The sequence below is a fragment of the Colius striatus genome, chromosome 2, assembly GCF_028858725.1.
Source record: "Colius striatus isolate bColStr4 chromosome 2, bColStr4.1.hap1, whole genome shotgun sequence".
Classification (NCBI taxonomy): Eukaryota; Metazoa; Chordata; class Aves; order Coliiformes; family Coliidae; genus Colius; species Colius striatus.
In genome coordinates, this window is record NC_084760.1 from 118,157,945 (window position 1) to 118,175,565 (window position 17,621).

The 17,621-nt window shown below is 44.1% G+C and overlaps 1 protein-coding gene and 1 long non-coding RNA gene across 2 annotated transcripts in view; one reads left to right on the plus strand and one right to left on the minus strand.

Moving 5' to 3' along the window:
* The window catches only part of LOC133624809 (uncharacterized), a 189,177-nt gene extending 186,281 nt beyond the window's left edge, over positions 1–2,896 (minus strand). Inside the window, exon 1 of the long non-coding RNA XR_009818143.1 lies at positions 2,834–2,896. This is a non-coding gene — a long non-coding RNA (uncharacterized LOC133624809). The remainder of the gene's footprint in view (positions 1–2,833) is intronic.
* A 1,164-nt stretch (positions 2,897–4,060) lies between these two features.
* LRRN4 (leucine rich repeat neuronal 4) lies at positions 4,061–13,556 on the plus strand. Its single transcript, XM_061989258.1, has 5 exons — positions 4,061–4,478; positions 6,055–6,789; positions 8,020–8,224; positions 9,629–9,769; positions 10,937–13,556. The coding sequence occupies exons 2-5, from the start codon at positions 6,102–6,104 to the stop codon at positions 12,264–12,266; spliced, it is 2,364 nt and encodes a 787-aa protein (XP_061845242.1). The 5' UTR covers positions 4,061–4,478; positions 6,055–6,101; the 3' UTR covers positions 12,267–13,556.
* The last annotated feature ends 4,065 nt before the right edge of the window (positions 13,557–17,621 follow it).

Sequence of the window (17,621 nt, forward strand, 5' to 3'; positions counted from 1 at the left end):
CCTTTCTATTTTCTGTCCCCATTACTCAGTTTCACTGTGACATCTAAGCAAGCTAAACTTGTTCATGAGTTGAAGTGGAAATGCCTTTAGAAAATGATCTTACTGATGTATATAAGACAAAATGCAGAATGGTAACTGTTACTGGGACTAATTAACTCTGATTTTTATGTCATGTCCTCTGCTTTTCTGCAGTGCCTGTCCATAGGCTGCAGTGGAGCCACTCCCAATTTGTGCCACTGTCAATAAAGCATAGCTTTACATATTGCAAAAGAAAGAGCAGTCACAGCCTGCTTCCCAGCACTCCCTACTTCCCTCTCCTCAGCACTTATTACCCAGGGGCTTAGGAACCATCTAGTCTTGCTTCAGCAGAGGACTTACCCAATTCTTACTTGCTTGACGCAGGCAAACATTTCCTTCATGGTGTGAGAACCACCTCTAACGCATAGTCCAAGTCCAAACACAATATTTAAAACCTGCCCAAGGGTACCGTAAGAGAGCCGAATACACATCTAGGTGCCACTGCGTCTTCCACAGACATCCTTCTCCATGTAGGCTTTGCACTCAGGATCACAACCATGCCTTGTACTAGAGCCCCTCAGCTGGCAATGACAGACTCCCACAAATAATTCACTGGGCAGCATAGCCTGCTGCTTGCCACTGGCAGAGCACAGCTAACATGTTACATGACAGTTACAAGAAAGCCCTGTAGTTGCCACCTATCAAATGATGTGATCACATCAATGCAGAGATGAGGGAACTTTGTGGTTCTCGTTAGTGGAGTGTGTGGAGCCTTCACTGTTAAGCAAACACGCCTGCTGGCAGCCCCAAGTTGCCTACATTGGGATTTCAGAAAAACTATCAAATATTTCTGTTTTCATTCCTGCCCCTCCCTCAGTTTCACTCTATGCGTCACTGGAGGACCTCTGCCTGCTCATCCAGGCCAGCTGTAAACCCCACCCTTTCCCATTTTAGCTTTAAGGGAACCAGCCCTTGCTGCTGGCCTCTCTCCACGTTCCTTCAGATCATCAGCTACCTTTTCTCCTTGCTTTTCCATGATAGGTATGGAACACGTATCTCTTTTTATCCAGCTCTTTTCAGTCCTGCATGTGACCATAGCTCTGCATCTTACAAACAGCCCCTGCAGAGGTCAGAGTGGGGAGGCACAAGACAGGGCACTCCTGCACCTCTAATTCCAGGCTGAATACGGCCAGCAGCTCCTGAGAGGAGGCCTTCATCAGCCCAGCTTGGGGTCAGCCACAGCATGGAGCCACCTTTCATCCCACCCAGCATCACAAAGCATGTCCCAGCCAGACCACAGGCATTGTTCCCCAACTGTGCGTGCAGCACCACACATCCCCCTTTACTCATGCAGTAAGTAACCTGATCAGGCTCAGCTTTTGCTTGTTCCTACCACCTGATTTACACAGGGAGCTTAAAGATGATAAGCTTAGTGGTTTGTAGCAACCAAGTTATTAATTGCCCAGTGCCAGATATATGAGATGTTTTACAGAGAGAGCAAAAGCAGAACAAGAGTGTCTAGCCCCAAAATTTCACAATGCAGAGGAAAAAAATCCTGGACAGGAATCTTGTTTTCATCTAAACAAGAACTTTTAGGAAACTAATACCTCCGTTTAGCGGCAACCTTGTTCTGTCCTTTGTGCTTAAATAAACTGAACTAAGTTCAAGGGGAAAACACTGTGGATGTCAGCTGGCTGCTGCAAATTTCACAGGGAATTTCACCCCTGCCTTGAGCATGCAGTAGTTACTGCAGCAGGCAACTGTACACACCCCATAGTTGTCTGAAACCTCAGGCTAAATAATCCTGTTCTTGCATTCTCTCCCTGTTCACTGCAGGAAAATGTCTTGCTTGTGCTTGCTCAGTGGGCTGACCTGCAAAACACTTCTTTTGTTGGCTTTGAAAGCCATTCTCCAGATTTTTTCAGGATAGTTTCATTCTTAGCCATCACTTGGATCATGGCCAGGGAGAAACATTCATCTCTTAAACTTTACAGCCTGGTACCATCCTCACCTTCTCCCACTCTGCCTGTGCTCTGCTTATCTCAGTGTCACTAAGGAATGCAGGCTCACCCCTAGAATTCCTTCAGGCAGAAGGTTTTTGTGCAGCATTTAAACAGCCCCAAGGAGTGGGCGCCTGGTTCAGCTCTTTGTTCATCATCTATGTGAAAAGGACTGACCAAAATACCCTCCTTTACTGTGCCTTTACTACATGTTCCCCCCAGCTTGCCACAGAAATGCTTAGAAAAGTAGGAAAAAGGAGAATAACTTGAAGAAACAGCAACATGAGATCAAGCCAAAGTGACTCAAAGGGGAAATCTGCCTGCTGTTACCAGATATTTCAAAGAAACTGGTGAAGAGGGCTGCTGGGAAACCTTCACCAACACCTGGGCAGCTGTTTAAGACCTAGCACTGAGCCACGATATTCCAGAGTTTGTAGATAGACAAGGAGCTAGGAAAATAAAACACCTGCCTCAGAAAAACTGAGCATCCAAAAAGTAGAAACAAAAGTGCAAAATAAAAATAACAAGAGCTCATTTTCCAAGGGTGCTCCACTTCTTGCAAGAGGTTTTCTGTATCGCTCAGAAATCAAGCGCCTCTGGGCAAAGATTTCACCTCCCTTCCACCTTCACTGAAATGAGTCTCCCGCTTGCTGGGCTGCTTTTACAGCTTTATGAAGTTGCTTGTCTCCATCTCCAAAATGAAGTCAGTTAGTGTGAATACATTAAAAACAAGGCAGCATTTGGCTCTCCAGGTCTCATGGAGTAGTTTTTTTAAGAGATTAAAAACCATAAAATGAAATAAAATGAAAACTCACAGTAATTACTGAGCTAACAGGGTACTTCATAAGCGAAGGCAAAGCACAGCCACCTCCCTGCTCCCCAGCGTCTCACAGAAAAGGGTTTCCACGGGCCTGGATGGTGCTGGACCTTCCTCCTACTCTACCAAATTCTTCAGATTTTTCTGACCTGTTCCAGTTTGCCCTTTGAACCTAATAGAGTGCAGATCTCTGGAGGTACCTGTTAGTGTGTGCGTGCTGGGCCTGAACTCTCCTCTAAAAGCAGGCCAGGAGCTGCTCCACCGAGGTTAATCTGTGGGATTAGCCCTTCATTTAGGAAACTATTTGCCTTGCCTTAGAGCCATTCCACACAGGAACAATATGTACTTCTCTCCAAGGGAACAGCAATGGCTACAAAGGGTCCTCCTAAAAGACGGGTATCTTGTTCTGTGGATGTCTGGTGTTTTTCAAGGCTCTCTCCTCACGCAGATAATAGCTGACTCGGTCAATAGATAAGGTCTGTGTGCATGTACATGCAGACTCAAGGTTTTTGGAGAAGTAAGACCTTTATCTGCACTTTAGCACCAAAGCACACAGGTCTTCCTAAGCCTTCACATCACGGAACTGGTTGGTTGTCCTAACAAATGAAAAGCACTGACTACTGTTCTCCTTGGAAATTTTAACCATTAATTGTGTTCAAGTAGCAACTAAACAACCCATTTTTTTGCTTTTACTTTGGAACAATCTCTTATCAATTAATCCCTTTTCCAGTTCCTGGCTTTGCCCTCAGCCCTTGAACAGCCTAATTAGTATTTGAATGGTGAGAATGCTGAGAATCCCAACACAGGGCAGGTCCTCGGGTGAGGTGGGAGATGTTTTACATTGTCAGCTTTACTTACACAGCAAAGGAGAATACGAGCAGGAAGGGAATTCTCCCAAGCCACACAGTACTGCAAAGGCAGAACAGAGAACACAACTCATACACTGCGGGACTGGGAGAGGCGTCACACACCCTGTGAGATGCCACATGCCCTCTCCATCAGTCAAGAGAATTCCTCTCTGCAGGAGTAGCAGGTGAGAGCTTTGTTTTTTACATTTCCCAAGGGCCTCTTTAGAAAAGTAATTTGTCCTGCATGAACATTTCCAGAGCTTACTCAGAAGTGCAAAAAACTCAGAGACAAATATAAACACTTGAAGCCTTCTATTGGCACTTTGAGTGGCCAAAGCCCATCTCAGTAGAGCCATAGTTCTGCATCATTGTGACCTGTTAGCAAAGAAGCACATTAAATCCTCTCCCTTCCTCCATGTCAGTGGAAGACGTGTTTGTTGGGGCTACAGACATTGATCTTTTCCCTTTACCCCCCTCTGCTTAGACACAGCCAGACAGAGCAGTCCTGCCTGTTGGGAAACTAGAGCCCTCCCGCCCACCTCCTGCTAGGGCCAAGGGAGCGGGAAAGCTGCCTGCAGCCACCCCCTCTCCCAGCAGGGGAAAGCTGGATGCGGGGGGGAGCGAGTTTGGAACAAACCTCGCCTGCGTTTGTGGGCAGAGCTGCGAGCAGGGAAAGCTGGGAACAGAAAAGAGGCAATTCACGCTCTCGGCTGAGTCACCGAAGTGTATAAAATCAAGGCCAGGCAATCGGACCCAGGCAGAGCAGACACACGAGGCATCAAGACTTCTGGGCAGGTACGTGCAAGCGGATGCGGTTTAGAGGCAGGGACTGATATTAAATCTAAGATCAGGATCCAGCAGTAGAATTCCTCCCATCTTTTCCCTGCCATGTGCTGGGAATTCGGCAGCTCTAGTGACCAAGAAGCTGTCAGGCTCCTCCACTCTTGCCTGGTTTCAGATGACAAAAAGGGACACAGTTATACTATTTTGCTGGTCCTTACTTCAAACCTGGGATGGCAGCAACAGATGATGGTCTGGGCAGGACCTGGCACCACTGGGGGAACATCAAATAGCTATGAAAGTTTAGAATAAATCTTAAGATATTTCATACTACATGGGGCTTCAGTCACCCCCTTCCCACTGTGATTTTTTTTTTATAAGAAATGATGATTGTGATGCCAAAAGTTCAGCAAGTACAGCAGTAGTTTTGGGCTGTGGTCCCTCTGGCACAGATTACCCGTGCAGCCTTGGACAAGTCACTTGGGACTTTTCTTCTTCCTTTTTTTCTTTTTTAACAACAAAGACAAAACGGGTGTGGGGCGAGGAGAGAGCACAGAGGGATCTGTAACACAGAATAACATGCTTCTTGGTATCCAGGCCTTTGGGGCCCCGACCCAGAAGCGTACTTACTCTTCAGCTTCTGACCATGTTAACTCAAACGTGGTTCAGGAGCTGTATTTTCAGTACATCCCTCTCCCCAGAGCTGGTGTGTGCAGCATATCTACAGCACTCATCTGAGCGGGACCCTAACCCAGTGCTGCCTGGCAGACAGGCTCTGGCAACCAGCAGAGCAGGAAGATGAGTTTAAAAGTGCCTTTGGAGTCTCCACTGTGGCTGTTGCTCTGAACGGGGCAGAACTGCCCTGCCAGAGCCCACACTAGCCCCAGGGTTTTGCCATTTCAACGGCAAAGGGAGCAACAGTCCTTCCTAACACAGGAAAGGCACTTTTATATCCCCAGCCTGTTGCAACTCAGCCCAGTCTGGGCTCCTATGTCCTTTAATGTTTGACAGTCTTCTCCTACATTTGGATCCATAATTTGCTTTGTATAGACAACCTCACCTAAAATAACCTCCCTTGCCATGTGACCATAGCCTTATTGCTTTGCTACCACTGGGCTGGCCAAACTGAGCAGGATAGCCCTGTAGAGAGCAATACACAATCAGGTATAAAAGTCCATAACATGGCAATTTCCCTCTCCTGGAGCCTGTCTAGTATAGTACCAACTGGTATTTTTAAACTGGAGTAGCACTGTCGCTTTTGTCAGCCCCCTGTGCTGCCCAGGAGCCCACCCACTACACTGCTACTCTGCTGTTCCGGGTGTGAGATCGGTACTGAGAGTGATAAAATTTGGTTGCTTTCTGCACAGAAAACTATAGGTAGGCTTGGACTAAGATTGCATAGTATTTCTGTCCCCAAGGTTCATGTTTACTTGGTCTTAATTACAGAGGAGACATTAATTATCACTTCTGTTGTATGGATGCAATAGGAAAGGACTCACAAACATTTTTAAATAGCTTGTAGCTGCCTGGAGGGATTTTAATTTAGCTCTTAATGCTGATGTTTTGTTTTTCCTTCCTCGAAAAAACAAAGAAACCCATCAGATATTGCAAGTTAATCATAGACCACTTAGAAGAAGAATGGTTTTAGGCTTGCTCATCCTCTCTCTGCTGGTGAGAAACACAGCATCCAGCCTGGTGAGCAGAGCAGAGCCTGCAGCATCCAGGGATGTCACCACCTTTTTCCAGCTGGCTCAGGAAGACTCTTGGGAGAATGTGAATCTCACCAGCATGTCCTGTGAGGATCGAAAGAACAAGACCTGGATCACTCTGCAGCTGAGCAACAGCAGCCTGACAGCTTTCCCCGTCTGCCTCCCGGAGGCTCTGGAGACCTTGGATCTCAGCAACAACCTCTTAGAAGAAGTGAATGGCACAGAGATAGCAAACCTCCCGCGATTGCGTGTCCTCTCCCTGAGACAGAACCACCTCCAGGCAGTTAGATGGGGATCTGAAGCCCTCAGCAGTCTCCTTTTCCTGGACTTAAGCTTTAATAAACTGTCATCTGTGCCATCATGCCACAACACTTCCCTGCCTAACTTGAAGTGGTTGTCTCTAGCTGGAAATCCACTGCTTGAAATCCAGCCGCTGGCTTTTTCCTGTTACCCTCGGCTACAGTTTCTGAACCTCTCTGCAACTCTCCTTGGGCAGGATGACAGCAGAGGAATTAGGGAGTCTGCTTTTGCCATCAGTGCATCTCCCCATGAGGACATGAACAAGCCTGGAAACAACATCAACATGCTTGATCTGAGCAGGACCTTTCTTGAGAAAAGTAAGTTTCTGGATTTCCCACTGTAAACACAGGGCTTGATCAGGCTGGGGAGAGCAGAAGCCTTGCTGGGATGATGGCTCCCACTCTGGCTGAAACTAGGGTAGAGGGGGAACACTCCACACTAAAAGCTGCAAAGAGCTGGACCAAGTGTGCAAGGCACTCTCCAACTGCTCATAAAACTGCTGGGGAGAAACTCTCACTCAGACGAGCCTCCCAGAGGAAGAGTAGAGAGCAGACCACGGAGCAGGACTATTTGTCCCACTGTGGTTGCCCACCTCCATTCTAATTCCACTGTCTGATACTGACACTTATTCTGCTGTCAGCCCTGAGATTTAACTAACCTCAGGGACGTGGAGGAAGAAATTAATTTCTCTCTCCAGACACGCTGCTGGAATCTTCCTTTGTCTGTTCCCAAAGTTACGCTCTGCTTTATACCACTGTATTGAAGTAGCACAGAGAGAGGCTTTTTGTGTCAACCGCAGCCAGCCAAATACTTCCGCACAGCGAGACAATCCCTGCCCTGAGCAATTTACAGCATGATTTTTTCCTTTTGTCTGCCTGCCCTGCCAGCCTCTGTTTATAACTGAGGTGGGCAGATGTTAGACGCTTTGCCCCGCTGCTCTCAGCCTGGAGCAGAGCCAGGACCCTGGGGACTCCTTAAGCTAAAGGTTTCACTTCAACTTACATTTAACAGACACACCACCGTATTTCCTCCATGAATTTGCTCTCTTGTGGTAGTGAGTTACACAATTCAATTGTGAGATGGAAAAGCACTTCTGTGTAAGACCTATTCTTTCAGTTTCATGCCTCTAATCTTTTTTGCCTATGCTAGGAGAAATAAGTAATTTGCCTTTCTCACGGCAGTCAGGACTTTGTAGACCTCTTTAATGTCCCCCTACTCACCCCTTCTCTGAGCAAAGAAACACCATATCATTTAATCTTACCTAATAGGAAGCTATTCCATATCTCTTATCAGCTTTATTGCCCTTCTATCTTCCCTTTCTTTCCTCTGCCCTAAAACAGCATGACCTACAGGTAATATTACAAAGACGTGGTTGCGTGTGTGTTCATACACTGCTGCATTGATCTTTGTTCTATTCCTTTCCCCCCAAACATAGCTACAGAAGACCAAAGAGATATATGTTTATGAAATAAAAATCTTTTTCTAGTCAGAAATCCACAGGAATGCTCTGTTTAGACAAGATGTATAAATCTTTTCTTCTGCTACAGTTCAACAGGAGTGGACCAGAGACTTGACCAACCTCAGATCACTTCACTTGACAAAGATGTCACGATTAAGAAGCCTCGATACTGACTTCTTGAAGTCCATGCCTGGCCTCCGAGAGCTGAACTGTCAAGACTCCCACTCACTGAGCTTTGTGAGGACTGAAATGTTTGACAGTGCTCCTCATCTGAGACTCCTCTCATTTGAGAAGTGAGTTGTTTTCTCTTTTGTTCTTCTCCACATAACATTGACTTTGCTTCACAGCACCATGGTGCCTGAGAGCTGATTTTCATGTGCTTGTTATTTAGGAAAGAGATATGGAGAAACACGCCATTTTATACTCAGATACGCCATGTAAAAAAGCCTGTGGTGCGGATCTGACATTACAGAAGAGCTGACAGAGCCCAAAGAAGTGGCATGAGGCTCGTAGCAACAATCAGGGTACTGTTTGCTTGAGACAGCATCTATGGTGCTCTCACTTCTTTGCCTTACTTCCCAGTCCAATGGATGAATTCATCCAGTACTGTAAGATTAACAGACCCACTGAAGCCCACTTGTGATAGAGGCCATGCTTTCAACACCTACAATGGCAATCTCTCACCAGAGGAGAAGCAGGCCACCAAGGATCCCTTGCTCTACAAAGGAAGAATGCTGACAGTTCCCTAAAATCTGTACCTTGGAAGCAGTCAAAAATCCTGTTCCTCCCACTTTTTAGTGTGAAAGATTAATACAATTCCTTGTGCAGCATTACAAAACACAATGGTTTAGTTCTTATTCTAGAAGTAACACCTCAGTGTGATTTACTTGGTTTGTCACACACCTGCTGAAATTCTCAAGGGAAACAACATTCTGAAAATCATTTATCAAAATATAAGTAAACTGCACAGAGAAGAGTCACCATAATGGAAGAGATTTGCAGAGCACCCTAAAAGATTTATGTAACACAGACCCAGATTATAAGCACATTGAAAAAACCCACTAGAGCACTGCCTATGCTCCAGGAAGTATTTTCAGCGAAATAAACACATTTAAGCAAAAAAACCTCAAGGTATTCCATCCCTCACTAGACTAGCACACTGAATTTACACAGCACTTTACAATACCTGCAGGAATACCAGTTCAAAGCCATAAAAATCACGACCCATACTCAAAAAACAAAGGAATTGCAAAGTAATAAAGCTTAGCACTAAAGGCAAGCAAGGTCTTCCTCTATTAGTTACATGACTTTAGGTAGGTGAGAGTCTATATTATGAAAGAGGAAATTAACGGGGTGATTTGTCACAGAGAATGTCAAGCCATTAAAAGCAGACTAAGAAGCTTAGAGAAATGGTAACAGTATAAAAGTGTAGCTGAATATTATGATGGCAGAAGGGAGATAGCCACAGAAGGCTCTTGCCAAATGTTTCTATTTCCAACTGGCATGTCTAAAAAGGTGTTGTTCTATGGGAAATGGGCAGGCACTAGCCCAGCAGAGTGCTGCAGAATGGTGGTATTGACAACTGGCTGTTTCCAAAGAAACTGGGAATATTTCTTTGTGTTTTATAAACACTGGGACACTCCAGTCCTTGGAAGGTAGCTCAGCGTTTGCTAATTATTGCATTTGTCATCTTGTAGCTGTAACCTGAGTTCCTTTAATCCTTGGAATACCAATTCATCAGACAGCCTCATCGTCATCAACTTGTATGGAAATCCTATGTTATGTGACTGCCAGCTCTCCTGGCTGCTCTCCAGGCCCAACAAAGTTGTGCTGCAAAGGTGAGTTCAAGGAGATGGTGTAATGCTCTTCAGATACAACTTAAAGGTGTAAATTATGCAAGGACCAAACATTCACTACCATCCTAAATTATTTAAATTCCTTGTGTGTTCTTCCCTTCCCAAGAAGCAGAAATGCAAGATAAAAGTCCCCTTCAGGGACAAAACACTGATGAACTTGAATATACTTGAATGTGGGCAAACATGACAGGCATGTGTAGAACAGTATAAAGTGTTACCTGTGGATTCTACTTTAAAGCGAGAATAGTTTATTTCCTCTCTATTTCAAGTTCATGTTTCTCTTAGCTAGAGACAAAAAAATGAGCTGGCTTTGTGGCCTTAATGGGCCAGCACTGGGAGCAGGAACTATAAGACTTTGCAAGAATTTTACCAAATTATTTGTCTTTGCCCTTGCCTATTCCCAAAGCCCACATCAGCACAGGCAGTCAACAAAATCCCTTGCAAATAAGCACTATTTGTCACCTATTGTTTTCGGGCTCCCCTACAGTTTTACAGACCAATTACAATAAGCTGTAGTTAAAAGAAGTACTTTGCATACGTATTCTCTCTCTCTTCCTTCTGAAAGGCCACCAAGAAGATTTGTCAGCCCAGAGAGCAGGGAAGCAGATTGTTAAAATGAGATTGTTTCTCATCCGGATGGGCTTAGCAGTTGGATTCTTTACAAAAACTTGCAATGTCTGAGTAAAGAAAGAACTCGAGCTTAGTCATTGAAAAGCATATCCCGTGTCAGTACAGCTCCAGCTGCCTAAACCAGCTGGCCAAAGGATCTTGGGGACTCTGATACATCTCTCTGCATGTTTTCCCCTCTTAGTGTGGCATTAAAGTCTAGCCCTTCAAGACAAGTTACCCTGAACCCCAACACTCTTGCTAAGGCTCATAGTCCTTGTACCAAAAGATGCTTCCTCTCAGGCAAAAGATATTCCTGCATCTTACAAAAAACAAAACCAAAAAGCAAGTCACCTAAGTTCCCAGTGCAATGTAAAGCTATCTGCCAAGCACAAGATTATTAAGACAACTGAGTTTTGGTCTAGGTCTCATGTCTTTTAATATAAAATTAGTTTTGGCAGCAGGTTGCCAATTCCAACCCAAGTAGTCTTATAGAAGCCTTTGACGTACTTATGGATCTATTTTAACTTGTCTTCTCTGTAGGGATCAAGAGACTTTTTGCAACACAATCCAGGAAGAATGGGGCAGACCTTCAACATCTTTTTCATTGCCAGAGCTCTATGATAAATGCCAATCTGTGAGAAATGTTATGCTACCCGATTCAAACACAACCTCTTCTGAAAACAGTCCTCTCAGCCTTACCAGTTACAATGCCACTACTGTCATAACAACAACAGACTCTGCTCTGCTAACCAAAGACACTTATACCAGCTCCCCAGTTCAGAGGAATCTCATGAGCACGACAGCAGGCAACCCAACTGAGCTGATGCTTACAAAGGCCAACAGTTCCTCCCACAAGGAGGCAGTGTCTGAGTCCACGAGCAATCTTCCTTCCTTGGCATCCTCAACCACCTCCCTGGGTTTTCTCCAAGAGCTCCACAGTCAACCCTCAGATTATGGTTCCACGAGTCAAACTGAAACAGATCAGCTAAAGGGAGAGCTCAGGACAACAGATGCAAGCTTTTCCCAGGAAGGCCCAATTAACCATCCCACTCGTGATTATTCTACTAGAGCAACAGGAAACCTCAATGCCACTGACCATTCCATCCACTCTTTTGCCACTCCCACTGGGGAAGGTACACCACATACGAGCCTTCTGCAGCTGAACTCCACGAGGACCAATGCTCGGCCAAAGCCCGCATCTACCAGATCACTGATTCACTATGTAGATGAATACGATTACGATGAACAGTCAACTAAAATCCCACTGCAACAGGAATACACATCCTGTGACTACAACCCCTGCAGGCATCTTCAGAAGCCATGCAGTGAACTTCAGCGTGTATCCCAATGTTTATGCCCTGGCATGTCACAGGAAGATGAGGTTCCAGATCCACCAAGGCTGAGAGAGGTGTCTGAAGTTACAGACAGCTCTGCACAGATACACTGGTGCGCCCCAAATTCAGTTGTTCGCACCTACGAGCTGATGCTTTATGCCCAAGGCAACGAGGACAGACAGTTTGTTCTGGACAATATTTATTCCACGGCAAGGCAGCACACTCTGTATAATCTGTTACCATACACCACTTACCACATTTGTGTGACTGCTTGGAACAAAGCAGGGTCAAGCCAGTCAACAGGTCAGGCAATTCCAGGTAATTCATGTACAAGATTTGAAACAAAACCAAGCTACAAGTCTGTCTTTGCTGCTCTGTGTGCAGCAAGTGGTCTGTTTCTCATTTCCACAATTATTTTGTCTGTGTGTCTGTGTAGGGCATGTAAAAAACCTCAGAGTGAGCAATACGGTACACACTTAGTCTCTTATAAGAATCCAGCATTTGATTATCCGTTAAAACTACAAACCGCTAATTAGTTCTAGGTGACTGTTCTACACATTCAAAGCTCACTGTCTCTTTCGCTGTGGTATGTTTTCTTAAGACTTCCAAAATGTCCTTCAGCAAAACAATGAAACATCAGACTTCATAACCCTTATGCTTCTAAGGGAGAGAAAAACACACAAAAAACCCCTAAAAAAGCAATAATGACGGCAGTCAAACAAAAACGCCTTTGGACTCTTGCTCCTGTGATAAGCAGCAGCAAACCTGGACACTAATGCTGAAAAGTTGTTTTTATAATCACCTACAAATGTAGCAGCATGCATTTCACATGGTGATGGACTGCTTTGTCAGCCATCTGCCTCCAGCATCTCTCACAGAGACAGTCCACTAAGAGCCATAATCCAAGATGCGTCTAGCTAAAGAAGACAGACATTGCTTTTATTCTCAAGTGAAGCTGGGTTTTCAATTTCTTTTAATGGCCATGTGGAGATATTATCCAAAAAGATAGTATGACTGGAAGTCACGGGAGAAAGGTCTCCTCAATCTCAGTGGCAAGATGCTGCGCAGATCTAATTCTACTAAATAACTCCAGTGACTGCAACTGCTCAGCTCAACTTCAGGAAAAGGAAACAGGGAGACTAATGGTTAAAAAAAGGACAGTGCAGTATCCTTAGGGCAGAGGTAGTTGTTTTGTTCTGACTATGTATAACACTATGTATAACACAAGTGAGGCTCCCAGGCACTATCACAATACCAATATACAGACAGTGAGGGGTTTACAGCACTGCAGTAACCCACCGAAGGGGGGGAGTACATTTGCCTCACTTTTTTTTTAAGCAGAAATGTTTGCTCAGACCCATCTACAGATTTATCAGGCTGATGATTTACCTCATACAGAGGCAAAGAGCCAAGTCATGAAACAATGTGTATGTTGCTGAGATCTGAAGAACTGAAATCCCATCCACTAGCAGCAAAGTACACAACCATTTTTCAAATGTACATTTGGGTGCTCATTTCTGCTACAAAAATAATAAGAGATGCTGAGAATCCAAGTTCTTCATCAGCCTTTAGCTTGCTATTACAATTCAAAATGATGTTTCTGCAAGAAGAGGTGTTTCTCCTCACCAAATCAAATACTTCCTACTCAGACACCTATACGTTTGTGTTCCTGCTGCTCTACACTGCTATGTAGATACAATATGTCAAATCCCCACAGATCTCAGAGAGTGACATAACAGTGTAAAAGAGTCTCTTATCTTGTCTATTTTGTGTGGTATTTTTTTAAATGCTTCCAGTATTAATAGAAATAAAATGTACAGAGTTGAGTTCTGGCCCTTTGTTAAAGATTTACATCTTTGTGTTGTCTTTACCATCCACAACGTTTAGCCTGAGAAATTAACTCAAACATTTTGTTGGTTTTGAACAAACTTCTGGCATATAGTACAGTTTTAATATGATAAATTTGTGCTATCTGGTAAGAGCTTTCATTTTGTATGTAAATCTACGACTGTCCTGTAGCCTTTTCCTCCATGTCTGTCCATTCTCCTACACTAGTGCTAGGAGTGACACTGTCATCAGGTAGATTCTCATTGCAAATTCCTGCCCTGTCTGTCTGGAGCTTGGCTGAGGCCCGTTACTCAAAACGCACAATAGCCATGAACCGCAAATTAAAAAGCTGGAGTGGCGTCACCTTTCATTTATTTTCACATCCTAGTGGTTCAGACCTTTCTTGGTTTTGATTTAGTTTTTAATATCTATTTCCAGCCTGTTTTTCCTGCATTTCCAGAAAGTCTAGTAAACAGGCTCATTTAATTTGAAGTGAGCGGGAATCTTCAGTCTTTGACTCATTATTCCGAACTGGGGCAGAGACCATATACTCCCTTCTGTTTGTACAACACAGTTCTAAGAGACCTTGATTTGGGTCTTTGATATTACCAGAAAGGATGTGGAGCACAATAAGGTATTTCTGAACAAATTTATATAGTCTTGAAAATTAAGAGGAGGACAAAAAAGAATCTGCAACCGAAAATAAAGATCGTTCCAGCTAAAGTATGAGTGAGTGCAAAGCAACAGAACATTGTTTCAGATGAGATTTGATATCTCTAACTACCCTTTACAACACTGCATCTCATAATCACTTCAATATCTAACCACAAAGCCACAGTGCACTGCAGGTCAGTCAGCAACAGGGAGATCAGTGACCAGAGGACACTCCAATTTGACACCACCCAGAAGCACAACCTCAGATCAGCCCCAGCCTCTTGAACCATTACCTGCTGTGAGATGCAAGGCTTATCACAATTGATTTCTCCAAACAATTCTCACTGCAGCCTCTCCTGGCTTTTCACAGGCCTTTGCTCCTTTCAAGCCAAGGCAACAGTCACCTTCCTATTCAAATCAACTTTCCTAGGAGCCAAACAAATATATATCATACTCTCACATCCTTCATTTGCTCCAACTTAAAGTAACCCTGACAGCTGATGAACTGCTCTGAAGCAGACAGTCCCCAGCCAGGGATTGTGCCTCTTGCTCGATCACATTCCACCCTTTCACAAGGGAGATGGAAGAGACTTAGCAGCAAGATTCAAAACATCACATTTTTATTTACTGACACCTATTGTAACTATCAGTGCTTCTGGTGCAGATTTTTTTTTCCCCAGTACCAGTCGATTTTTTTTTTCACTAGTTTATTTTAGTAACGACCAATTTTGTTGTCTTTTCTTCCTCTATTGGAATGAGTACTTCTCTTGCTTCACTTTTTCCTGATATGTGTGCCAAGCCACCACCATTCTCCCTTGGATATATTATATACATACATTCTGAAATAATTTTCAGCTTTCAAAAGCTAATGGCCTTATTTTGCCATACTTCAAAAATTCAAGCTTGAATAGAAGTCCCTGCCCCATATTCCCACCCAGAACTCACAAACAGCTTGTCTTGCAAATAGCTGCTGCAGCCCAAGAACAGGTAAAACAGCAATTACTCAAAAGTGCAACTTTGAGTAGGTCACAATATTTTCAAAGTAGAAAACCTTTATTTGAAAGCACTGACTATTGCTGGTCCTTAAAAGCCATCTACACTTCCAGAAAAAACAAATCACCATATTTTTACTGTGGCTGCACCCACTGATTTAGCAGTAAACCTCAAAAAGCAAGCAATATTTTAATCAATAAAGTCATCCTCAAGCCCATTTTCTGGCTTCTACACAATCCAAGAACAACATCAGAACAAAAAAACAACCAACCAATGACATCTCCATTTCCCAACTTTAAAACACAAGACTGTCATTCTTGTAAACATGACTAATAACCAGTTTAGACATTTCCTGTATCTTCACTACTGTGGAGTCACATCAGCAACAGAGACAGCTCCCTCAGCACTGCTTGTAACCGAGACAGGGAGAGCAGCAACCAGGGAGCTGAACGGAAATTTTCCCACCCACACACGTAAAGCCCTCTTAGAAAGTTGCCCAGCTCTGCTCCGCCTGGTTGCTCCTCCCAGTGGTTCCTTCCCCTCTTCCTGTTTGCACACATCAACAAATCCTGTTTTTATCTCCAACTCCAAAGACATAAACCTTTGGCTTCATGACTAGGATAAACCAAACATCTCCAAAACAATTTCAAAAGCTCACAAAAGCCAATCCATTACAGAAAACAATGTAAAGTAGCAATCCACTTACTGTTCGTAGCTCAACTTGCTGTCCTGTTGCTCGGTGAGAGGAAGATGACCTTTGGAATTCTTTTTGAAATGTCTATGTAATGTTCTTCTGGCTTTTATTCTTAAAAACCTTCTCTGTTCACTTGTCAAAGTTTTTCTTCTTTCTACGGGACCAAGTGCAAGGAAAGGAAGTCCAAGATAGCCAATGGTGCATGTGGGTGCTTTCCCAGGGTGCCACAGCAGAAGATCGTGTTGCTTTGTCTCGTAACTTAGCATCTGAAAATCAGTCACTCAGTCTCATGGAGTTTCCCAGCAGAAAAACTCTGGGAAAAGGAGCTGATCTCTGAAAAGGCCTCCATACAGAAAGACAAAAGCAGCTCTCTAACAGCCGGAACCCACGCAGGCAGATGCCTTACTGGCTGTGGGGGAACACGCAGGGACCACTTTGTCTTTGGTGCAATAAATGCCATTTCAAGAAGCTGCCACCAAATGTCCTGTCCTGGGCAGCAGGAGCAGGCAGGGGGGAGAGCCTGGAGCAGTGGCATGAGATGCTTCACCTGAGCCTGACCCCCCTTGGGGACAGAAGGGACCATGCTGCTGAGAGTTGTCCTTGTCCAGAGGCATTTAATGAGCTAGCTGGGAGACGACGCACCCCAAGGCACGGGGCTCACATCATAGCACGGTCTTGATCAGCCTCTTCACAGAAGGATGCAGAAATCAAGCCACTGTGCTGGCTCAGCAAGCGTGGGTCCGGTACAGATGTACTCCTCCAATGGGTCTCCAGAAAAACTCATTTGTGTGGAGGTAGAAAGGAGGATGTCTCCGAAGGCTCAGGATCTTGCTTGTCAAAAGCATCTAATTTGCACTTCACCTGTGAAATAGAGAGATATTTACCACGGGTGCAAACACGTTTTCTGTTTGCAGAAACAGGTATTCATAAAAGAACATGTTTAAATTCCTGGTGATTTTTCTTTTTATCAACTGCCCAAAGTATGTCGAGTTAGTTCTTAAGCAGAGCAATATGTTACAATGGTAATTCCAGTCTCTTGAAAAAGCACTTAAGCAGCACAAGTAACAATATTCTTTTGAAATACAGTCAGGAAATAATCCTTTACAGGAAGGCTGGCGTTCTGCTGTCATCTAGAGGGAGAGGGTGGAATCATCTCCCCAGGTACTCTCCCACATGGAAATACTAATTCTTTCCCCAAATTCCTTCAGCCTCGCTGCTACAGACTAGGGCTTAGTGATCTACACTCCTCATGTGCTTGCCTGTGCGCATCTGTGTACCTTTACTTAGCAACATTTGAAGGCAAAGCAAGCAGAACTCCTAGCAACAGTCCCATAGACTGTTATTTGGCAGCTTAATTTTCCTTTTCTCTAACTCTTTTTTGTAGCCTTATCACCAGAAATTTCTCTGTCAACTTGACACTGATAAAGGATAAGTTTTCTTAAGAACAGTGAGGGGGTTACTGCCTGGGAAACCATAGACTAGTAAATCAGCCTACAAGCACACTAAGATTTTAACAAATATGGTTAATTTTGGAAACAGAGATCAGATCACCTTCATGGAAACTACAGGAAAATAAAAAGAGAGAAAAAAATGTTTATTTTTTTAATTTAGCATAGATAAAGCTCAGTAACTCTGAAGAGGCAGGGGCTGCCAAGGCGGCATGAAATAAATCATCTCCATTTTCACTGCTAGAGTTGACCAGCTGTCCTGGTTTAGGCCCATC